This window comes from Schistocerca cancellata, chromosome 11, assembly GCF_023864275.1.
Source record: "Schistocerca cancellata isolate TAMUIC-IGC-003103 chromosome 11, iqSchCanc2.1, whole genome shotgun sequence".
Classification (NCBI taxonomy): domain Eukaryota; kingdom Metazoa; phylum Arthropoda; class Insecta; order Orthoptera; family Acrididae; genus Schistocerca; species Schistocerca cancellata.
The window spans coordinates 24336600-24362137 of record NC_064636.1 but is presented as its reverse complement, the minus strand read 5'-3'; the positions used below and the strand labels follow the sequence as shown (position 1 = coordinate 24362137).

Sequence of the window (25538 nt, the reverse complement as noted above, 5' to 3'; positions counted from 1 at the left end):
AAAGTTGTGGATCAAAGCCTGTTTATCAGTGGTTTGTTTTAGCAAGCTAACTCACTAAGACAGTGTAGTGGGAAGAAATTCAACACACAAAATCTTTTTGATAGAACTTTTATTTGTTTTAATCTAAATTTCAGGCTCGGCCCCTCAGGTAAGAAACCTGCAGCTGAAACACACACACTAGGTTCAGATTATTTGGGTGAATGTGAACCCATGGCTGCACAGATAACCAAAACAACATGGATAATCTGAAATACACATTTTTACCACAAATGAAAGCATGTTGCACTTTCAAAACATACTACATGTCATATTTGGGCATTCACTGCTTTACTTGCACCTTATTCGCCGAACACTGACACCTTATTTACAAAGTAACATTAAAAACACATTGTATTGGTTACTAGTTGCTTTTAGTTCACTTTTGGGCTATAATAGAGCCATTTTTCATGTTTTGGTTTTTCGTTAACTTTTCTCTGGTGCCAGTTCACATTTCCTAAAAAGTCAAAATTTTGTCCTGGATACTCTGACAAGAGAACAGTGGATTCCACTGCATCAGTGTGTATGATATAGGTTCGCCAATGACTGACTGGACTGACTGTGCTTATCCTACAGTTGTGATAAGGTTTTATTAGAATTCTTCCTTTACCAACTTATTAACACTTTCTGATTTATTGTTAGTCATTAGAGCAATAGATTTATATTTTTGTCATCTTCCTAGCACATAGCAACTGATTGCAACTCCAGTAATACAAATTAACACTCTTTGCCAGTGCTTCATTTTAGAAGCCACAGCAGGATCGAGTCCTGTCAGTGGACAGAAAAATGCAATCAACAGTTCATTTCGCCCAGCGACGTTTAACAGTATGCTTTCTTATCAACACAGAGCAAGAAATCTGAAGGTAACCATCTCGGAGGGAAACAAATCATTTCCTTTTACTATTGGTGTTGAGTGAGTTGGCAGTTGGCTCAGATATGCTACAGGAGTAGCCTCCAAGTTTACCTGAAGATGAAATGGGAAATTTAAAAATATTTTAGAGATGTGTGGAAGGGAATTTGGGCTTGCATCATATTCTGGCTGTAAAACAAGAGTGACATCCATAATAGTGTATCCCAAGTGAAAATGTTCAGTGTAATTGTAACATGTTGTAACATAGTAGTGTATGGTTTTCATTTTTCTCAAAAATTGCCAAATTATGCCCAAATAGTCTGCAGATCAACCAATCCACACTCAATTAATCAGAAGTGTGCTGTAATTAAAACAAACATATTAAAAGACAGTCACTGTGCTTCATTAATGCAGAAAGGCAGTTGTGTGTAAGAACACATTTCATTTTCTTTTAAAGAATTTTAAGTTGGAAATCTTATGTATTGCCTATGTTACGAATCTCCTTATAGCAGTGGCATGGAAACTGTAATGACATAAACATGTAAACTAGTAACAAAATGAGGCCAGTTGTTTTGTGTTGCATGTCTTTTCAATGATAATTATTCTATTGCTGTTCTTATGTTTTGCAGGAGCCACATATTTAAGAGCTGCATGCAAATTAAATAAATAAACAAATAAATACATCAGTAAATGAATGAATTAAAAGTAACACTACGCTAAATGTGTGCTTTAGGTACAAGCACCAGAGTACTTGCAAGAGGCATATTGTGCACGTGCACAAGAACGAGATCAACTCCTTCATTTCAAAGCAGTCTGAGCCTGAAAGTGACCATGATAATGAGTCCAACGGTGAAGACTCCAACCACAGTGAGTGTCTCACCTGAGCTTCCTCTTGGTTTGTGCTTTGTTGCCTCAGTCGCCACCCCTAAAAGTTTTGATGGAACTGCACATTCCTGTCACCTCTCCCTGTTATCCTCTTCATTTCATCATAACTGCTACCTCATAAGTCATCAACTTTTTGCCTCTGCAATTACTTCTCTCTACCATACTTCAGCCACAGCTTTCAATGGCAGCCCGTGTCGTAGTATTTCTCCACGATCTCTCTCTCTCTCTCTCTCTCTCTCTCTCTCTCTCTCTCTCTCTCCCTCTCTAATTGTATTCCATGTTACACATATTTTCTCATTTAGTCACTGTAGGATGTTAATCCAAGCAATAGGACAGTCTCTTGTTGCCCAACATTTTAGAGAGATGTAATCTTCTCATTTCCAACCTCTCCAGCGTTCATATTTCATCCCTGAATGCAGTTGTTCTCCAAACATAGCTTTTCATTTTATGTCTCAGGTTTCCTCGGTGTGGAGGATTAATGGTGTGCTTCTGTGTGTTCAGCTCATTTATTGTTTCCATTTTATGCACAATAGTAAGATGAACAACTCGGTCATCATCTTCAAGTGGCACTGCAAGATCTGCTGTTGCGTGTAATGACTGGCTGAACTCAGACCACATTGAGACAATTGTCCTTGTTGTGCCACTGTTTATAGTGAAGTTTGACATTTTATGCCAATAGTCTTTTGTTCTTCAGAGCTGCACTCATTTCTTTGAAACGCATGTTTTCTCAGCATTTTCCAGCTGTTGTGAAAGTGATTCCTCATGAGATCATAATAAATTGAGTCCCAGACACAAAGCTTTGTTGAAATTGAAACTTTTGTCACTGATTATTTGGTGCTAAAGATTCTGGCCCATGGAGCATGAACAATTTCAGACTAAGAGAGCCTTTCTGTAAGGCTTTTTTCGAATGTAAGTTTTATAAATTATAATTTTATAAATTTAACAGTTTAGATACACAAAAGTGATCGTATAAATAATCATACAACAGCACATCTTATCATTTTCTCTTTGTCATTTTTTAAAAGTAAATGTTTCAATAGGGCCACCTAATGACCAAAACTAGTAACCAATTGTATTAAATCACAACTGTAAATGAAATGTAATCAGTTAAAACTTTCCAACAGTTGCAGTATCTTTTGCTATATGTTTTACCTGCCCAAATTGTTGATTTTTGTGACTTCCTGTTGATGTATTGCCTTTTGGCTTCTGGTTTGGAATCTCCAATATTTGTTTTATAATTGCACTGGAGGATGCACTTCTGACAAATCCAGCCAGTCGTGCTGGTGAAACATCAGGAAAACCATTTTACATCAGCCAAATATCCCAAGCCAGAAGCCAACAGGCAGTATGCCATTGTTTGGCCTTATATTGTGTGAATTTATTGTTGGCTCAAACCTAGAGGTGGGAGGGAGCCTTGTCTAAAGATCTATAAAATTTAGATGTCAAGTGAAATGAAATGAATTTTATTATGCAAGTACGAACTATTTAAGGAGAAGACAGTCAGAATTGAGGACTTAAGTTATTGCAGACGTAGCAGAACCAGCTTGTGATGATGATTCTGGTTACCTCAAAGAATCTTTCTAATAGGTAATCCCAGTGTTACATCTTGTTTTCTGTCATAGTGATTTGAAATATTTTACATAATTGTGAAGCATCAATAAAATCAGAAATTTTGGTAAAGCACTGAAAAGCAACAGCAGTGTTAAAATTCTCAACTTAAAACAATGGAAACACCAGGTAGGAATGTTAACAATGTAGGAAAGAACAGATAAATTGCTACTTACCATAAAGATGACATGTTAAGCTGCAGACAGGCACAATTAAGATGCTGTCACATGAGCTTTTGGACAGAGCCTTCATCAGAAAAAGAGAACCACGTGCCATTCATTCACACAAGCAAGCACACCTCGTGCACACATCACCACCAACTTCAGCAGCTCAGGCCCGAATGCTCAAGCTGCCGGTGTTACCAGTCATGTGTGCATCAGGTATGCTTGCATGTGTGAATGAATGGTATGTGTTTCTTTATTTCTGATGAAGGCTGTGGCCAAAACCATATATGTAATGTCGTTTAATTGTGCCTATCTGCAACTTAACATGTCATCTTTATGGTAAGTTGTCAATTTATAATTTTTTGCAGTATTTCAAATACCAAATTGTTACAAATACATAATATGATATAGAATAACAAGAATTATACAATAAGGTATAAACTATTTTGAATTTAAAAAAATTGCTTTTGGCAGTCATTGAAAGCCAAAAATTTCCAAATTGTTCATGCAAATGAGAATGTAACCATATTTAAGGGTACGAACTGCATTTCGACACAGAAGGAAAGAATGCTGCATTGCAGTATGTTGGATTCATTCATATGTATGCCAGAAATAAGTTTCACATTGATTGTGAAAAATGGCATTTAGTGGACATATTTGTCTTTACATGTTACCAAAGCATACATTCCAACAGTATATGCTGTAATGCCCAGTTGCATACTACAAGTTCCTTTCATTTGCATTGTGTGGAAACTTTGGCAGGCTTGGAAGTTAATTTCTTGTATGTAGAATAACACCTTTAATGCTTCTATTGACGACTTAGTGAACAAATGCTGTTCTTCTGGATTGTAATTACAATATAATCCCAATTTTTCTTTCCCAGAATTAACATTTTCCCACTGTTTAAAACATTTTTTATCACTCCCATCAAATTTCCTATGTCCACAATGTTAATTCACATGCAACTTTGTGTCAACATATTTACGATTTTCCCATGATTCATACTTTATGAAAAAATATTTGTGGAGAAAAAACTGATGTAAAATGATGCTGGCATGATGTTGACTATCAAGTAGTGTTTAGAAACATTATATGTTTGAGTTTTTTGGATGTTCTACACGGGATTTAAACCAGTAAACATGTAAGACTTGGAACAATTTGTGCTGTATCTTTTCTGCTGCCAAACTCTACTTTGCCTGGTGACTGATGGGAGTAAGTAGGTTCGTTCGAATAAAGATATTATGACCGATCACAACCATTTACAAACTCTCTCTACAGCACATATGCAGTTTTGTGATTGTTGTAATCATCGTCACATCTCTGTTGAACCATATTTAGTGTGTTTTGTCTTTGGCCGCTTGTAGTGCTTGTTGATACCTTCATTCAGTTTGCATCTCTGGAATGTTTTTGGTTTGAACACAGTGTGAATTTCATATATTTTTATGCTGAGCAAAATGTGTTTCAAGAATTAACTCTCTTTGTTAAGTGCAATATGTATGGATGTATTTTTTGTAATGTTACACAAAAACAATGCAAGTGATAGTTTGCACATGTATGGTTTTCTACATAACTGAGGAGGCACAGTATGTGATAACCTCAAAAAGATGACTACAGTTAGAGATGCAGAACAATACATATACAAACACCACACAAAATACTTATGTAAATATTTGTACTTGTACATTGAGAAAAAAATTCTCAAAATGCACTGTGCTAAGAATAAAAAAAAAAAAATACACAACTGGTGCAGTGTTCCATTATTTAAATAATGAATAACAGCTGCAGACGTTCCAAAAACATCAATCATGACTTATGAAATTGAGTCAAACATTTCTACTTTCCGGTTACCAGTTCTCATTACATCAGTGGTTTTTATTAAGTTATAAACCTATTAGACAATAAACAAGTTCTGGACAAAAGTATTTTGTTGCCTATTATGTGCACATACATAAAGTGTGAAAAAACAAGGGAGTATCCTATACATAACCTTTGCAACTCAAAATGTTGTTTCCCACATTTTACACTTTCCCTCATTTTACACCATTTTTTTTTCTTTTGAAGTCCCTTGAAAAGTGTAAAAGTTAAGTTTCACTGTATGCCCAAAAATAAGTTATCAGCCGATTAATATCAATGCAGAAGGCTGTATTACCATCATAATTGTGATACAGAATTATTCTCATGTTCTTGTGGAGAAAATTTCTCTCTTGTACCCTCTAAGAAAGAAGCTCTCCTTTTCATTTATTGGTAAATCTGTTGTGTTCTGCAAATAAAGTCACTAAATTCTGTCTGGCACACTATTTGAGGCTCTTGCATTGAAGTCAGAAGCGCTCCCATACTTCTCCCCTTCTGAATTTTCCACTTTAGAGATACATGTTGAATATTGTTGATTACTCAGGAAAAGATAAGTTGACATAATTATGTGCTGCTCTCAAAGCTGTTTGCATTTTTGCTTGAACAGTGGTGTGATTAATTCGAGATGTATGGTCAGGAACTTCTATGAAAAAGAAATGTGGTCTTGAGACTCCCTTCAACCCTTTGGAACAGTAAATGACATAGCAATTTTTGAACCATTCAGCCATCCTCTATGATCAGCAGCCCAAATTGCACAATATATAAGTGGTGGTCATATTCTCCTACTATGTGACCAAAGTGAAGCCTGTAATTGTAAGCTCTTCTGACCAGTGGAGTTGTTTGTTTTTGAGATTCTAGCACAAAATTTCCAGAAATATAAAAAAAATAGACTGACATAATTTCTACACTTTAGGGTAGAAGAAATTCTGGCATTAGTAATTCCATGTATCATTTGTCCTTGACAATTCCTCAGTTGACTGCTCCATACTTTAAAATGGTAAATTTTTGCTTGTTGCTGTAATCGTGATACCTGAGAAGTTTCATAATTCCACAACACTATAATATCAGCAATGAAAGCAACTTATCACTAACATAAATAATTTGTATTAGCCACAATGCTATAGTAGACAATATATTAACTTCATTCAAAATGCTTTAAATTACGTTTCATAGAAACTTGGCTGATGGTAGTGAACAGAATAGAAATTAATGAATAATTATTTGTAGATTATCAACTTCAGTTTTATCAGAAAGGGAAAGGTCATTGTTCCTCATTAGGATTTGTCTGCTTCTATACACAGAGTTTATGCCTTCTATTGTAGGGTCTTCAGCCTCAAAGAACCCCAATAGATCCAACAACCAGCAGGAGATGTCAGAGGCAGGAGTGGCTGGTGCTTGCAGCAGCTCATCAGAGTCCAGCACAACCACCGTGGCCTCTGCACTAGTCACATCCACCAACTCCTTGCACAGCCAGATCTGCCCATATTGCCACAAAGTATTGGTGGGGGAGGATGCACTGGTGGTACACATCAAAGAGGGACATCCAGCCAGGTGAGACTGAGTCCTGTGGCATTGTTTCAGGGCTTTGATTGTATAGTATGCCGTGAAGGTAGGATAGGATTGCAGGATCTCCTGAATGGAATGAGCAGCCTATTCAGCACAATACATGGACAGAGAGTAAATCAAGGAAAAGAAAGTACTGAGGGATAATAATAGAAATGAGATTAGTAACAACCTTGACATTAAGAGGGGGATCATAAAGTAAATGGACGCATTGAGGAAATGAGCAGTCTAGCACACACCAAGGGGTCGTTCATCACTAATGGATCACCCCCTGTGGGTCCGGGGATTAGAATAGGCACGAGGAATTCCTGCCTGTCGTAAGAGGTGACTAAAAGGAGTCTCTCACGTTTCGGCCTGTATGTGATGGTCCCCTGTATGGTTTGACCTCCATTTTTCAAAATTTCCCAAAGAGTGAGCCAACTGGGGAAGGGCACCTTACATGGTGCATCTTGTCCATCGTGCCTTGAGATCTTCAGCCCATTTTCTCGTCATCGCACTGCAGTCCAGCTCATTCTCCATTTCTTGGGTGATCACACCTTCCTGGGTGTGTTTTCCACCATGCACTATGCAGTGTCACTTTTTGCACTGATCATAACCATGGACTTCTTTTCACTTCATCCAGCACAGTAGCCAGTCCCTTGTGGTGGGGCCGCCATGTACCCTGTTGGTTGTAGCCCCCTGACAACACGGGGGTCGCTCTGCTGGTGCCTGCACTGCTAACTCCTCACGTATGGCATGGAGTAGATGCCCGTAATCCTGGGCATCGGGACTCCCAGCAATGGCCATCCTGCCAGGTGGCCTTTGCTGCAGCTGGGTGGCCCAAGTAGGGAGGGCCCCTGGTCTGAGTGGGTGGCATGAGGGTGTATGATGCGCGATGAAGCGTACCACGTCATTACTTGCTGGTGATCAAACACCAGCAGTCTCTAAGCATTCCAAGTCTCGGTACAATGCAAGAAAGTATGACCCTAAACCATTCCCATCCCTTGCCACTCCATGGGAGGAAGGCCAGGCTAAGGATGGCAGCAAACCTTATTCATCCTGGTACCTCATATGTACAAGAGCTGATGGGGACTCCTTTGTTTCTATGAAGCTATAGTTTTTTGTAGAGTATTTAGAGGACAAGTTTGTGGAGGTGGAGGGCGTGTCCAAAATGCGATCTGGGTCAATCTTGATAAAAACGACTTCCTCTGCCCAGATACGAACTTCACTTGCTTGTAACAAGTTGGGGAATGTTTCTGTTACTGTCATGCTACATAAGAGCTTAAATATGGTCCAGGGTATGATATTCCACAGGGACCTTCTTTTGCAGTCTGACGACGAGCTGCACGCTAATTTAGAGCAGCAAGTTGTTCATTTCATGTGGCATATCCATTGGGGTCAGAGGGATAATCAGGTTGCCACCAGCACCTTCATCTTGGCCTTCCAGGGTGATGCCTTACCTGAGAAGGTCAAGGTGATGGTCTACCGCTGTGATGTCAAGCTATATATGCCTCCCTCGATGTGGTGCTTTAAGTGCTGGAAGTTCAGCCATATGTCTTCCCTCTGTACTTCCAGCGTCACATGCCAAGATTGAGCATCTATGATGCTCTAGGTCTTTTTCCCACTAATAAGTTGTGTAGTCATCCTCTGAAAAATTTGGTTTGCTCCTCTAGCAAGATGTTTCTGTTGTTTATCTTCGTCTCAAGGTGGGAATTTTTAAAAATACTGTGTGTGATAAAATGGTTCCTGGTGGCAAAACTGCAAAAATTCTTGATGGGTTTCGTGATCAAACTGAAGTTAATCAATAATCTACTTGCATTAATATTTTCTTCAGGGTAACGTTTGACAGTGATAAATGATAATGTTTATTCAATGAATTTTCAATCAGCAACAGAGTTTGCCCTGCTATAAAACTTCTTGGCAGATGAAAACGTTGTGCTGTAGTGAGACTCAAACCTACTTAAGCGGTTAAATGTTCTTCCAACTTACGGGACTAGCATTCAAGGAAGGTTTAGTTACAGAGCTCTGTCTTAAGAGGATACTAAGTTCACATTAATTTCAGGACATATAAGAGTTTCAGTATCATCTTCACACATTATTGTGTTGCATCTTCGTTGGTGCCTTTTGTCGTGCCAGATTTTGAGGCTCTCCTTGGAAGTCTGTGATGTTAGTAGTTACATGCAGAACCTGCTGTGATGTAGGTATGTCTGCTGATGAACTCCCAACTGCTACTTACCACCAAAATAGTACCTCAAATAAATAATGAAATTAATTGAAGACATAAAGTTTGTAAATGAGTTTGCAATCATATTGTGGCACTTCATTTTAAAGATCCATCTTGATTACACAAATTTTACAATCCACTATTACTGGTTTGCTATTTCCATCTTCATATCGTGAAATATTTTGACTTACTGTGTACCTACATGTATAGATTTTGGCATTGACATTGGTACCTACATCAGAATCCAGTGTGCTATCTGCCATACTTCCACGTGGACACCCTCGCACAGTTTTCAATTCTCTCCCCTTAAGTTTTCAGTCTCCGTACTAAGGTTCACCCTGATCTTGTGCTCTACCTCAACACTCAACACTTGACCATGGTCCCCTAGTCCTATTTATTAGGTCTTCTTTTTGACAAGATTACTTTGTTGCCTCATATCTGCCATATGAAGGTTGGATGTTTTCCTAAACTTAATGTCCTTTGCTTCATTTACCACACCTCTTGGGGCATGGATCATTAAACCCTTTTTCACCTTTGTTGGGCATTAGCTCTGTCTTGTCTGGACTATAGTTGTCAAGTTTATGGATCAACTGCCCCTTCCATGCTGCTTCTCTTGAACCTGGTTCACCATTGTGGTATCTGTTTAACCGTCGGTGCATTTCTCACTAGCCCTGTCAATAGCCTTCTGATTGACAGTGGTATACCTCCGGTTTTGGTTTGGCAGCCCCAGCTCCTGGTTTCCTGTACCACCACTGTCTGTTCTTCTCCTGCTCACTCCATGTATTCTCTATCTCTAATTCTCGCCACTTCTGGCTGTCACCCACCTAATGGCTGCCCTCAGGTGGGTTTACTGGTTGGGCTGCACATAGCTTCTTTCCACCATGATTTCCATCTCACCTCCTTGTCCTTTTCTCCATGTTCTCTCCCAGCCAACCTCCCTGGTTAGTTCCTTCGCCTCAGATTGTGATGGACCTTTTCTGGGGTCTGAAAACCTCCATCACTCCAGTGGTGTTCTGTTGTTTATTTTGACCACTTCAGGGTGCCATTATGTTTTACACTGATGGCTCTAAATCCACCAATCATGGGGGCATGCCTTCACTTCCTCTGTTGGCAGGGAACACCATCTCTAGCCTGTCATATGTGGGGTGTTTACTGTGAAATTGATGGCCATCTGTGGGGCCCTCTGCTTTATTAAATGGTTCTTCCTAACCCACATATTGTTATGCGTGGACTCAATGATAGGCCTTCAGGCAATCACTCAGTGTTTTTCCTGCCACCCCTTGGTCTCTGCTATCTACGGTCTTCTTACCGATCTCGGTGATGCTCCATGGTTGGTCGATGTGCTTTGAGTTCCCAGCTGAGTAAGTATCCCAGTTAATGAACTTGCTGATAATCTGACTGGGGGGAGGGGGAGGAGGGGGGCAGCTGCCTACCCCCTGTTCTCGATGACCACTCAGAGAGTGGATTTGCATCTTTACACCATATCCCTTTCTGTGCTCAATCTTGCGTCAAATCTTGGGAGGCTATTCCGCTGTTTGATAAACTTCATCCAATCATGTGACGTTCTTCCCTCTGCCCCACCTGGCTGGAATCTGTCATCCATCTTTGTATTGGCCGTACTAGGTTGACCCGAGGCTTTACTCCACGGTGAGCAGCCCACATATGTAATTTCGGTACCTTGCTCACGTTGATTGATATTTTGCTGGACTGCCCCAACCTTTTGGCCCTTTGTACTAAATGTGCCCTCCCACCCTCCTTGTCCTGAGTGTTAGAAGACAACTCTCACATGATTAAATCTGTTCTTCATGAAAATGGTTTGTCCTCCCAGGTTTAAGTGCTTTAATTTCCCTCTGTCATTGGAGTCCCTCAGTCACAGTTATTGCTGGCATTGGTTATGGAGGCCTTGGCCTTGCCTCAACACAGGCCAGGTTCTCCCCTCTATTTCCCTATGTATTGTCTGGTCTCTTGTGCAGTCTTGTTCCTCCTCTTCTTGTGTCTTCTTCTCTGGTGTTTTTCCCATTGTCATGACTGTGGCATGGTGTAGGGATCAGTACAGGTCAGCGGCGGTGTTGGTGCTCAAGCATGAGGAGTGTTTCTGGGGCACCCCTGCTCTCTGTTTCCCCTCACCTCCTTTTATTCTTTCCTCTTCCTGCAGCCCTGATGCTCCTTTTTACCTCTGTTTCCCTGGTTTCCCTTCCTCTTGACTTGACTGGACTGTGCTGTTTGTGTTGTTCCTCCCTTGGTTTCTGCAACCTTAGGTCATTGGACTGATGACCTCAGTTTGGTCCCCTCCCCAACCAACCAACCAGCCAGCCAAACAACCAACCTGTATCACAACATTTTATGACCTGAAGATGGTAGTAGCAGAAACTGGCAGTAGTGGATTGTAAAATTTGTGAGATCAAAGTGGATAATGAAATTTCAAGTAGATAATGAAATAAAAACAAATATTTGACTAATGCAGAACTAAACCTTTACAATAAGATTTATTACAGACAAGCTTGCTCATTTCGCCAAGACAAGGGCATAGAAAACTTTGTACCCTTAATACTTACAGGAAAAGGTTCTGAATTGAATTCATCTAAATTCTGTACTCACAATATGCTGCCTTATATAAATGAGTAACCATGTTCCTTTTTTCTAAGTAAGATAATTTAAATATGAAAGATGGTGAAAAACATTTTACACACACACACACACACACACACACACACACACACACACACACACACACACACACACACACAACCTACATTTCCTTTTCATTAATTAATTTTTCTTCTACTCAAAACACCATACCATTTTTTGTTTCATGTTAGGACTGCTGGTATATGGTTTGCAATAACCAAATATGAGGACTGATCAAAAATTTTCAGAACATTTGTAATTTTATGCCAGTGGTATGTTGGAGTGAAATGTGCTTGCCATCCTGCACACACCTGTGTTCAATGTGTAATGGCTAAAGTTTCATTGTTGTATGTTTCTTAGTTATTGTTCAGTGCTATATTGAATAGAATGTTGTCACACAGTTCACACATTTCAAGATGGCAGAGCTAGAGGAGCAATGCACCTCCCTTAAATTTTCTGTGAAACTCAAGAAATCATATACAGAGACTCCCCCTGCGGGTTCGGGGATTAGAATAGGCCCGAGGTATTCCTGCCTGTCGTAAGAGGCGACTAAAAGGAGTCCATCCCCCTCACGGGGGTAGTTAGCGCCTGCGTCCGGAGACGGACGGTTCCACGACCTATAATTGTGGTCTTTTTTGTTTTTCACTTCTCGTTTCTTCCTTCCTTTTGTTGGTTCCTTTCTTTGCTCTTCTCCACCTCACTGTCGTCCTTACTCTTTCCCTTGACTTCTCCTTGCCTTTTCATTGCCTTCTTCTCCTTGCCTTCTCATTGCCTTCTTCTCCTTGCCTTCTCATTGCCTTCTTCTCCTTGCCTTCTCTGGTCTCCGCCTCGGCGTTTGAGACAGTCTGTCCTCTTTCTCCCTCTCTCTCTTCTTTTTCCTCTTCTTCCTTCCTCCCTGTGCGTGCCTGAAGGCCGACCCACGCGTTCGCACGCGTAGCCGGTGACGGGGTAACGCGTAAGTCCCCGCCCTGGGTAGACATGTAAGGCACGCGCGTACCCCCTGGTAAAGGCCAGGCCCATGGAGGGGTGATTGCCTGAGCTGATACCTTCTGACCATGCCGATTGATCCCTCCGTCTGTTTCTCGGGAGGTGTGACCTGAGGTGTAAACATTCACCTAAGGCGGGAGTGCCCTGAGAGGGTCCCCACAAGGAAGGAGCGCGCCATCGGAGACGCTGGCAATCATGGGGGATTCCTCCGCAATGGATTCTACTCCATCCCTTTCGACTTCTGCCCAAAAACGGAAACGTGACCAGAAACCAGTGACAAAAGTACTACCGCCTGCCCCACAGTTCCTCGTCGTTTCTCGATCTGAGGACGGAAAGGATTTTTCCTCTGTCAACCCTTTCGTTATCCAGAAGGGCGTAGATGCCATAGCCGGATCTGTCAAATCTTGTACCAGGTTGCATAACGGTACGTTATTACTAGAAACTGAGAGTGCCTTTCAGGCACAAAAACTGCTTCAGGCCACACTCCTGTACACGTTCCCTGTCCGGGTGGAGGCCCACTGAACTTTGAATTCGTCTCGTGGTGCAGTCTATACTAGCTCCCTCGACGGATTGACTGACGAGGAGATTCAATCTTTCCTCGCTGAGCAGGGCGTGACGGCTGTCCATAGGGTCATGAAAAAGGTCAACAATGACCTTGTACCGACCCGGACACTTTTCTTGACCTTCGATAGTGTTAAGCTGCCATCGCGCATCAAGGCGGGCTACGAGGTTATTTCTGTTTGCCCCTCTGTCCCGACACCTATGCGCTGCTACCAGTGTCAGCGTTTCAATCACACTCGACAGTCTTGTTCCAATGCGGCTAAATGTGTCACTTTTGGCAGGGATGCCCATGAGGGTGACTGTCCACCTCCGTCTCCTCGTTGTGTGAACTGTCAGCGTGACCATGCCGCATCCTCCCGCGGCTGTCCTGTCTATAAGGAAGAACGCTGTATCCAAGAAATTCGGGTCAAAGAGAAAGTGTCCACCTCGGCTGCTCGCAAGCTATTGGCTAGTAGGAAGCCCGCGCTGCTCCCAGCGGGGAAATACAGTACTGTCCTCGCCTCTCCTCGGACTACCAGGGAGGTAGCAACCCAGACATGCGATCTGACCTTCAGCACCACGGTCGTCCGTTCGGCCAGTGTTAAGATTGCGCGGTCGACGTCTCCTCTTCCTCCCATCACCCCACAGACACCAGCCCCTTCATCAGCTTCTGCTAAGACGAAGACCCCGAAGTCAGATGCACGGGCCTTCAAGAAGGAACCATCCCGTGCAGACTTCCTACGTACCTCGACCTCTCAGCCTTCGACCGGTACTTCCACCAAACGTCCTTCCAAAAAGGCTCATAGGAAGCACAGTTCTCCTTCTCCGCCACGGCGCATTTCTTCTCCTGCGCCACCCAGCGGTTGCCGCCCCAGGCCGTCATCCGCTGTTAGCCGAACGTCTGGCCGTTCACCGGCGGAGGAAGCTCCCCCTCCCGGCCATCCTCCCGAGATGGCCGATGAACCTATCGACCCAATGGACGATGACTGTCCGCCTACTGATAGCGGCGGCAGCGCTCGCTCGAAGCCAGGCCCTCAGCGGCCTTCGAGGTGACCCCTTCTTTCATCTTCCTTTTCTTACGATGGCACTTATTCACTGGAATATTCGCAGCATTCACTCCAACCGAGAGGACTTGAAGTTGCTGCTCCGCTTGCACCGTCCGCTCGTCGTAGCCCTCCAGGAAACGAAGCTACGTCCATGCGATCAAATTGCCTTGGCACACTACACCTCTGTTCGTTTTGACCTACCCCCTATGGTAGGTATCCCAGCTCATGGAGGGGTTATGTTGCTGGTCCGGGATGATATTTACTACGATCCCATCACGTTGCACACTGGCCTGCAGGCAGTAGCCATCTGCATTACTCTCCCCACTTTTACGTTTTCCTTTTGTACCGTTTACACTCCATCGTCATCTGCCGTTACCAGGGCAGACATGATGCAACTTATTGCTCAGCTACCTGCACCATTTTTGTTAACTGGAGACTTCAATGCCCACCATCCCCTTTGGGGCTCTCCAGCATCCTGCCCGAGAGACTCCTTGTTAGCAGACCTTTTCAACCAGCTCAATCTTGTCTGCCTCAATACTGGCGCCCCTACTTTTCTTTCGGACACATCTCACACCTATTCCCATTTAGACCTCTCTATGTGTACTCCCCAACTTGCACGCCGGTTTGAGTGGTATGCACTTTCTGATACATATTCGAGCGACCACTTCCCGTGTATTATCCATCTCCTGCAGCATACCCCCTCTCCTTGCTCCTCTAGTTGGACCATCTCCAAGGCAGACTGGGGGCTCTTCTCTTCCAGGGCGACCTTTTAGGATCAAACCTTCACAAGCTGCGATCGTCAGGTCGCACACCTCACGGAAGTCATTCTCGCTGCTGCTGAATATTCCATCCCTCACCCTACTTCTTCTCCACGTCGCGTACCGGTCCCCTGGTGGACCGCAGCATGTAGAGACGCTTTACGTGCTCGTCGACGTGCTTTACGCACATTTAAACGCCACCCTACAGTGGCGAATTGTATCAATTATAAACGATTACGTGCTCAGTGTCGTCGTATTATCAAAGAAAGCAAGAAAGCCAGCTGGGCTGCTTTCACAAGCACCTTCAACAGTTTTACTCCTTCTTCTGTTGTCTGGGGTAGCCTGCGCCGGCTATCTGGCACTAAGGTCCACTCACCAGTTTCTGGCTTGAAGGTCACGAATGACGTCTTTGTGGCCCCTGAGGCTGTCTCCAATGCCTTCGGCCGCTTTTTCGCAGAGGTTTCGAGCTCCGCTCATTACCACCCTGCCTTCCTCCCCCGCAAACAGGCGGAGGAGGCTAGGCCACCTAACTTCCGCTCCTCGAATTGTGAAAGTTATAATGCCCCATTCACCATGCGGGAACTCGAAAACGCACTTGGCCGATCACGGTCCTCCGCTCCAGGGCCAGATTCTATTCATATTCAGATGCTGAAGAACCTTTCTCCTGCAGGTAAAGGTTTTCTTCTTCGTACATACAATCGCATCTGGATTGAGGGACATGTTCCCGCATGCTGGCGCGAGTCTATTGTTGTCCCGATTCCTAAGCCGGGGAAGGACAAGCACTTGCCTTCCAGTTATCGACCTATCTCGCTTACCAGCTGTGTCTGTAAAGTGATGGAGCGAATGGTTAACTCTCGATTGGTTTGGCTGCTCGAGTCTCGACGCCTACTTACCACTGTACAATGTGGATTCGTAGGCGCCGCTCTGCTGTTGACCATCTGGTTACCTTGTTGACCTTCATTATGAATAACTTCTTGCGGAAGCGCCCGACCGCGGCTGTGTTCTTTGATTTGGAGAAGGCTTACGACACCTGTTGGAGGGTGGGCATTCTCCGCACCATGCATACATGGGGCCTTCGCGGTCGCCTCCCTCTTTTTATTCGTTCCTTTTTAATGGATCGACAGTTCAGGGTACGTGTGGGTTCTGTCCTGTCCGACACCTTTCGCCAGGAGAATGGGGTGCCGCAGGGCTCAGTTTTGAGCGTCGCTCTCTTTGCCATCGCGATCAATCCAATAATGGATTGCCTCCCAGCTGATGTATCAGGCTCCCTTTTTGTGGACAATTTTACCATCTATTGCAGCGCGCAGTGTACACGTGTCCTGGAGCGCTCTCTTCAGCGTTCTCAGGAACAACTTCATCTGCTTTACAGATGCTAGAGATGGCTGAGGGCTCATCCTGTATTTTAACAGCTGGCATTAACAATTCTAAATTAGTAAGAGCCATATTTAGCTCAACTATTTAACCCTAACCTCTGTTAGATCTGTTGTAAATCTATCACAATTACCTGCCTCCAGGTCTTAAGTACATGCAGTGGTCATGTGACCTTGTTCTCAGTTTTCCTAGAATCTATTTCTACCTCTCTCTTTATAGATTCTATGATCTTTCCTTTATGATCTCTTCCTTTAAGTTAGATAAATCTTGTTGTTTCTTGTCTAGAGTGAAATTTACTTCATCGATAGATTGTATGAATTCTTGTCTAACCGAATCTATATTTGTATGTACTTCTCTCTGTGCACGTACATTTTTCTCTGTGCATGTACATTTTTATCTGCACAGAGTGTCTTTATCTTTTTCGAAATCCTCGAGCAAATTTAATCTTTAACTGGAAAAGTCCTCTGTTAATTTCTTTATTTGATTGACTACCTGCTTCTTTTCAGCTTGACCTTCATCAGTATGAGCATGGACTTGAGTCCTAATTTTGAATACCTATTCAGAGACCACTAACTCGAGAGCTGAATTACTATAAGTTATTTGCACAGTCAACTCTCCTTTCACAGCCTGATTATCACTATTAATCTGCTTAGCAGTACCCTAATTATTAAACATTTTTTTAGTAAGAGTCTGATTATTATTAGATGTTTGTGCAGAGAGCTGATAGTTGTTTGCTTACCCAGTTCCCTTTTCAAGTATGTGTTTTCTTTCTGCATTTCTTTTCTATCCTTCTACAGCTGCTTTGTTAATTCTTGGTTCAGTTGAGCTATATTGGACTCCACTTTTAATTGGAATACTTAACTATACGCTGGTAATTGATTGGATAAATATTGTTCTCAAGTGTTTACACCAATCATTGACACCCAATAGAACTATTGCAGCAAACACACTTTGCATTTCATTAGAGACAATACGTATGTAAAAGTTGCTACCATTTTGAAAGACACACTCTGCTCTATATTATTACTGCCAGTGTGTGGATGCCATGATGCCAATGGCTGCTATACTGCTGTCCCCAATTCATGGCAGCTACATGATTCTAGACAGACTGCTGACATCTGCTTTCTGCTTGCTGTTGAAGACAAAATGTGGTGCCTTGTATTTTCTTTCTGCCCACAACAGCAGCTGAAGACTGCTGGTGGCGAATCGAAATCACCAACAGGCCACACTGATGTACATGTAGGTGCCGCCCTGTTGACCCTGTATGTAGACAGCTAAACTGCACTTGGAAAAATATAAGATTGTTGCAGAAGTGAGAGTCTTTACATGTGCTGCAGCCTTTCTGGCAAATTTGGTCTTCCCACAATGACCAACCCTTTCAATATTTTCCAGTGCTCTTCTAACAATGTCCTGCAGATGTTGGTTACCACGATGAGTCCCATCCTGCTGTAAGCTGTGATGATGCATTTCACTGGCTGCATACTGTTTTACTTGGTGTAATATGGATAGTTATATTCTTTCTGAACAGTGTCCCATGGAGTTGAACACCAGTCACTGCTTAAATACTGATGAGGTGAGCTAGATTTCTCAGGGTACAAATAAGCACTGTATTCTCCCTCCAGGCTTATTAGAAAATAGTTAATGTCTTTGAGCTAACTCCTTTCACAGATATGTGACCATGTTAATTAGTGAAACTACACCCCATATGAATATTTCCTTGTATTTATGTTATTCTTAATGGAAAATCCTATCTGTTCTGATATACAGCAGTCTGCCTGGATGAAAAGAGATTTCTTCTAAAACTACATGTAAATACATGAACTGTATTCACAGTTTCAAATACAAGCAAACGCTAGTTGTATAAGGGAATGACAACAATGAAAATTTGTGCCAAAATGGGACTCTAACTCAGATTTCCCATTTTATCCAAGTAGTTACGTTAACTGCTTTGGCTACCCATACATGACTCCCTGCCAGACACAGACTTCCATATGTCATCATTCCTGGCACACAGTGTTGTTATACATACATACATACATAAAATACATACATACATAATGCAATTCCCATAGGTGAGGATGACATTTTAATTGAAAGTCACTGCCTGATATCAGCTGATAAATGTAATATTGCAGTGCTTGTGTTGTTAAGAAGAAAAGCACTGTGACAACTACAGCCTTTGTGAAGTACATGAAATGTGTTCATGGTTGTGAATACAATCAGTCATCAGCTGACAACAGTGGAAAATTTTTTCCAGACTGGGACTTGACCCTGGATTTCTTGCATTATGCAAGCAGTCATCTGAACCATTTGGAAGTCAGACCCAGACTTCTGTATGTTGTCATTCCTGTATCACAACCTGTACTTCTACACAAATGCACACATGTCTGAAGGAACGTTGCATTATTCTTCTTAGCAACACAGGCACTGCAATATCGTATTCACATAAATCATCGCCACAGTCCAAGAACTGCTTTAGCTGTTTCGCAAATCAATAACACTTTGAACCATAGAATTTGATCAGCCACAGGTACTATTTGAGTGTGCTGCAATTTAATAATTAAGTATATCACTTCAAACTATCTTTCTACCAAAATTTCTGTTAGTAAATTTGATGAGTATGTTAATGTAGGATCTATTATTCTTCAAAGTTATTTTGTTCCTTTATATGTCAATCCCATACTGAATCTTAATCTGTTATTGAGAAATTTCCACAGGTTCTGTGTTTTGAGGCAAACTTCGAATAACTGTAATGTTCTGTCAACTCATGAGTTATCAACCAAACTCAAATTTCAACTCAAAAAATGAATTGAAAGTATTTTGAGGGACTGTTAAAAATTAGTCACTTTAAAGAAATTAAGGGTTCCCTCTTTGTACTTTTTCCAGAATTATTGTTCAAACACTATATCAAATTAATGATATGGTTATAATAGAAGGAAACATTCCACGAAGGAAAAATATATCTAAAAACAAAGATGATGTGACTTACCAAATGAAAGTGCTGGCAGGTCGACAGACACACAAACGAACACAAACATACACACAAAATTCAAGCTTTCGCAACAAACTGTTGCCTCATCAGGAAAGAGGGAAGGAGAGGGAAAGACGAAAGGATGTGGGTTTTAAGGGAGAGGGTAAGGAGTCATTCCAGTCCCGGGAGCGGAAAGACTTACCTTAGGGGGAAAAAAGGACGGGTACACACTCGCACACACACACATATCCATCCACACATATACAGACACAAGCAGACATATTTTTAAATATGTCTGCTTGTGTCTGTATATGTGTGGATGGATATGTGTGTGTGTGCGAGTGTGTACCCGTCCTTTTTTCCCCCTAAGGTAAGTCTTTCCGCTCCCGGGACTGGAATGACTCCTTACCCTCTCCCTTAAAACCCACATCCTTTCGTCTTTCCCTCTCCTTCCCTCTTTCCTGATGAGGCAACAGTTTGTTGCGAAAGCTTGAATTTTGTGTGTATGTTTGTGTTCGTTTGTGTGTCTGTCGACCTGCCAGCACTTTCATTTGGTAAGTCACTATATCAAATTAGTTAGTTTTGATTTACTGTCCATAGGTGAAACTGCCATTATATGTTCCAATGTGCCTAATATTTTACAAAATAGACTGCTTGTTAATAACATTCAGAGGAGCATTAACTGGACAACAAAAGTCAAAATTAAAACCCTTTCCTTTAAATATGTATCTCTCATAGGCTTTTCACTGTTACTCAAAAATCAATAAAATTGAAAAAAATCTCCTCCTTGTCTGTTGGTAGGATCATTGCACACTACTCTATATACATGGTCCACACACATGTAAATAACACACTTTTTATTAATAACACTTTGATATATTATACAGTGATCAATACTTATTCACTACCTCTCGTGAACTGATACATCATATATAAATAATTTTCCAACATTCATTTATCGAGAATGTGCAGAGAAGATCTGACAATGATGGCATGAAGTTTTCTTATTTTTAACTGTCAGTAGCCTTTCCAATTGTGTCGTTGTCAGAACACTGTTGGATCACTTTGCCAACATTTTCCCCCCACGATATGAAACAAACAGAAAAACAATATTTTAGTACAAACGTCATACACAAAGTAATTAAATAATACTTTACTTGCCTACCTGATGTTGCTCAAGCAGAATTTAAAGATGGTGCTGTTCACTAAAATCTGGAGTACTACAGCTGTTCTCCAGTATGTGCTGATATTGATGTTAACTCCAAATTTATTTACTAATGCAAGTAAAAGCCTATGCAAAGGAACATTTCATAAATAATGAAAGAAAATCTTCTAAATAAGGTTATAGGCCTTGGATTTCTGAGGATATCAAAATTTCTCTTCAAACAAAATGATAACTTTATGACAGCCAAGATATCCGATGATCCCAGTAACATTTGGTGTTATAGTCTGTGCAGTAGATTTCTCAGCAGGCCTATACAGGCATTGAACATTTCTTGAAGGCAGAAATTGGTAACTTAAACAATAAAGTAAAAACTGACAGGAATTTTATAAAGAAGAAAATGGGGAGAATCGCCAGTAAAATACAAGGATCATCTTATTAGTGATCCAAGAAAAGTTTCTGATATATTCAACAAATATTTGTTAACAGAAACAGCAGACATGATTGGGAGGCTCTGTAAATAAGGTGTAAATTTTCTACAACCCAGTGTACCTGGCACAGTACAACAGGTTCATGTAAGAAGTTACTATACAGGAAGTTGAAAGAACTATTCTGGAGTTTCCAACATATCTAGTAAATTATTAAATACTGCAACAGCCATGCAAGTAAAATCCTTTGCCATATTTTTGATGTATCAGTCAGAGCAGGGAATAGTACCTCAAGGACTGAAGTATGCAGTTGTTAAATAAAACATTGTAGAAGAAGGGAGATAAGGAAGGTACTACTAACTATCAGCCAGTCTCACTACTCAAGAGTTTTTCTAAGGTTTTACAGAAAATAATGCATGTCAGGATTCTTTTTAGTTTTTATTAATCTTTATTCATTCCAGGTTATGTCACAATGATATTGGGTTAATGTAAGAAATGTAAAAATTTAGATAACTTAGCATCTAAATTGCTTTCCATATACATTTCATCCGAGGTTTGATTTGCCAGTGCTGAGAGAATCCTCTTATGGGCTTGCAGTTCCACAGGTTTCCCTGAGTGTGCCTTTAGCTTTATTATCTGACAGTAATCATCCAAAATGCCAAAATCTTGTATAAAACTTTACTTTCTCTGTCTGTGCTCATAAGTATGTGGTCTAAAATGGAAACTGAACTTTCTAAAACACTTGTAGCAGTGATCACACTTTGTGCCACATAAAAAGTGCTCAAAATGTGTAGGAATTTATTACTAATTTCACCCTCAACACCTGTGTTAATAGTTTTGTGTCCAAATATTATTATACTAGTTTTTGGGGCTGATATCCCTTCCAGGACTTAAATTAATTTGTTGAAGAAAGTGTCCACATTACTGTTAGGTGAGTGGTAAACATCTAGAATGATTAGCTTCTTATTGGCATTTAGCTTTGTTCCTTTAGTAGCTGACTATTAAAAATAGTTAGACCTACAGTAGCAACTTGCACAGTCATATGATAGCACAATATGCAGCAATTCATCATCTCTGCACCAGTGTGCACTACCATGTTACTTAAAGACTGTAATTCAACATCAAGCTGCTGTACTTTATTTTTAATTCCCTGCACATATTGATGAATAATAAATAATTTCTGGAAAATTTCTTTGGCACTTGCACACTCCAGTGTATCACATTCTTTTTCCTGCACAGTGGAGAAGTCTCTTAAGCTGGTTGAGACCCTTTTAAGAGAGGGGAACCTGCTGTCATGATTTATCCTAAAAGAAGCCCTAGTTCTCCTACCCATGACAACTGATACACTTTTAGACAAAAAAATTCACCATGAAGGAATAATCTGTATGGAATGGAAATCAGTAGATGTTATGTACATGTACAAACAAACGAATGAGCACAGTTTCAGAGAAATTGAATTATTTATTCAAGAGAAAGAGCTCCACAAACCGAGTAAGTCAGTAACAAATTGATCCATCTGTGGCCCTTGTGCAAGCAGCTTGTTTGGCACTGATTGATGTAGTTAGATGTCCTCATGAAGGATATCATGCCATATTGTGTCCAGTTGGCACACTAGATCATCTAAATCCTGAAAGGGTTGACGGGCCGTACCCTCAATGCTCCAAAAGTTCTAAACTGGGGAGAGATTGTGTGACCTAGCTGGCCAAAGTGGGCTTTGGCAAATGTGGAGTTAAGCAGTAGAAACTCTCCCCATGTATTGGTAGGCATTATCTTGTTGAAACATAATCTCTGGATGGCTTGCTGTGAAGAGCAACAAAAGGGGGTATAGAATATTGTCAGTACACTGTGGCACTGTAAGGTTGCTGCAGATGACAAGCAAATGGGCCTTGCTGTAAAAGAAATATCATCTCAGACTATCTCTATTGGTTTTTGGGATGTACAGCAGGCAACATTGAGGTTCCTCTCTGGCGTGTCTCCAGACGCTTCTTTGCTGGTGATTGGGGCTCAGTTCAAAATGGAACTCATCACTGAAGACAATTGTACTCCAGTCGGTGAGATTCCAAGCCGAAGATGTCTGGTGAAACCCCAAACAGCAGTGGGATACTAACCTGACTGCCACCCGCCAGTACGGCCCCACAACTGCAGTTATGGTCTAGGATGCCATTTCTTAGTCTCATAGCAGAACCCCTTTGGTTGGCATCTGGAGCACCCTGAGAGAATAGTGGTACATTGACAATAATCTATGCCCCATTTTGTTGCACTACATGGAAAGCCACACCACACTTACATTTCGGCAAGAGTTTCTACTTCTTGTTTTCGTGCTTACCAAACACTACTTTGGCCAGCAAGGTAGCAGGATCTCTCCCCAGTTTACAACTGTTGGAGCATTATGGGTAGATCTCTTCAACTATATCAGGATTTTGACAATCTAACATGTCAATTGCACACAATTTGGCATGATATCCTTCAGGTGGACATCCAACAATTCTTATCAGTCAATGTGAAGCTGAATAACTGCTTGCACTAGGGCCAGAGGTGGACCAATGAGTTCCTGACTTGCTCAGTTTGTGGAGCTCTTTCTTTTGAGTAAATAGCCCAATTTTTCAGAAACTGTAAGATTTTGTTTGTACACGCACATCACATCCACAGATTTCTAACCCATTCAGGTAACTGCTTCATGGTGCTTCAGTTTTTTTGTCTTAGTGTATTTGAGCATGTGTGGCCCCACACCCACTCACTATACTCTCACTAATCAACTCCACCAACCACCCTTTCCCAAAACTATTGAGGCACAGATCATGCACAGTGTAGCCTCATCTTCCAGTAGTCCACATCAGTACACTGCGATGGTGCACCATCAGCAGTCATCAGCGCCATTTCCAGTTCTGCATTGACATGTACAGCACTGATACAGACTTTGCCACTGGAGTAGCCCTGCCGTGCTCACATTGGTGCCATGAGGTACTTCAGCTAACTTCACCATTTATGTAGTATGTCCTATTCTTGTCCTCGATGTTCCCTGCTCCATACACTGTCACTACCTGATCCTCTTTTGTGAAATCCGTACACAGAGACCCTAGACCCATAACCACCTGATCCAGCTCAGCACTTGGCTTGAAACTGCTGGTGATGTGATACTCCTCCCTTAATTTCTGAAATAAAGGGCCTACAGTTCTGCCATGACTGCTACATTGCACCAATACTATCTTCTTCCTAAAATTAGTGTTATTCCAAGTTTTCCTAACCAAGGGCAGAATCTACTGCACATACTGTACTCTTACGTTATATTGAGGTGGCTCTCCCCTCAACTCTGGCAGCTGAAATCTGTTGCTGGTAGCCACAAAAAACTGTCAGACATGTCAAAATCTTGGTAGCACTCCAACTGCCAGTTGCCAACCATCCCTCCTCACTACCACCTTGCCCCATCCTCATCAGCTGTCTCCTAACTTGATCCAGGTGTGCCTGTGGCATGGGTCTTCCCTTACATTATTTTTGCTGCAAATTTTGCATTTACAGGGAAAGGCCTCAGTGATCTTCCCCGAGTCCTCCTCACAGTGCCTCCTGTTACCAACTTTTGTATGACAGCTCCCACAGAGTTAACTCATGGTCAGATAATATATGTAACAATGGAAAAAAGAACAGTTTCGTATATTTATTGCACATGGACTAAAAGTTGTACAGATGTCATACATATTGCATTTTGAAGAGAAACTCTGAAAGTTTTTTTTTTTTTTTACAGACATTAGATATGCGAACCATGACTGACCTGGCAGACATCAATACGGTAATCGAATTCTTGCCATACCCATCCCAGCATGGCATAGTCAAGTGTGGCAGTCGCTTCCCATATTCTCTCCCAGAGCTCTGCTATATCACGTGTTAGAGGCAGTACATATACCAGATCCTTAATGTGTCTCCACAGAAAAAAGTAACACAGAATGAGATCTGTTGATCAGGGAGGCCGTTTTATGAAACAGCTGTCCCCTTCTGTAGCACGGCTGATCCATTGATGTGGCAGCTCCGTGTTCAAGTACCCACGAACTTCATGATGAAAATGGGGTGGAGCCTCATCCTGCTGAAAGATAAATGGAGAATCCGATTGCATTTGAGGCATCAGACATTGATGCAACATGTCCAAGTAGGAATATCCAGTGACAGTGCTCTCGGCAAAGAAGAATGGCCCATACAGTTTTTGATGTGACAAGGCACAAAAAGCGTATACCTTTGGGGAATCACACTAAAATTCAGTGCATTTGTGTAGGTGCTTTGAACCCCAGGTTTGACAGTTATGCCTGTTCACTTTCCCATTAGTGTGAAAAGTGGCTTCATCCCTAAAAATTAAGCTATCAACAATGCTATCCCCATCCTCATTCAATTCTTGCAACTGCAAAGAAAACTCAAAACGCTTGTCTTTGTCGTCATCATTCAGCTTCTGCACTAGCTCCAATTTGAATGGTTTCATAGACAGCTTCTGATGCAGGACTTTC

The 25538-nt window shown here is 41.6% G+C and overlaps 1 protein-coding gene across 1 annotated transcript in view; it reads left to right on the top strand.

The window, feature by feature from the left end:
• Window positions 1-863: 863 nt before the first annotated feature.
• Window positions 864-25538, top strand: part of LOC126108847 (uncharacterized) — a 246408-nt gene continuing 221733 nt past the window's right edge. Inside the window, exons 1-3 of the mRNA XM_049914214.1 lie at window positions 864-949; window positions 1620-1753; window positions 6717-6945. Of these exons, the coding sequence (XP_049770171.1) occupies window positions 864-949; window positions 1620-1753; window positions 6717-6945 (449 nt within the window). The remainder of the gene's footprint in view (window positions 950-1619; window positions 1754-6716; window positions 6946-25538) is intronic.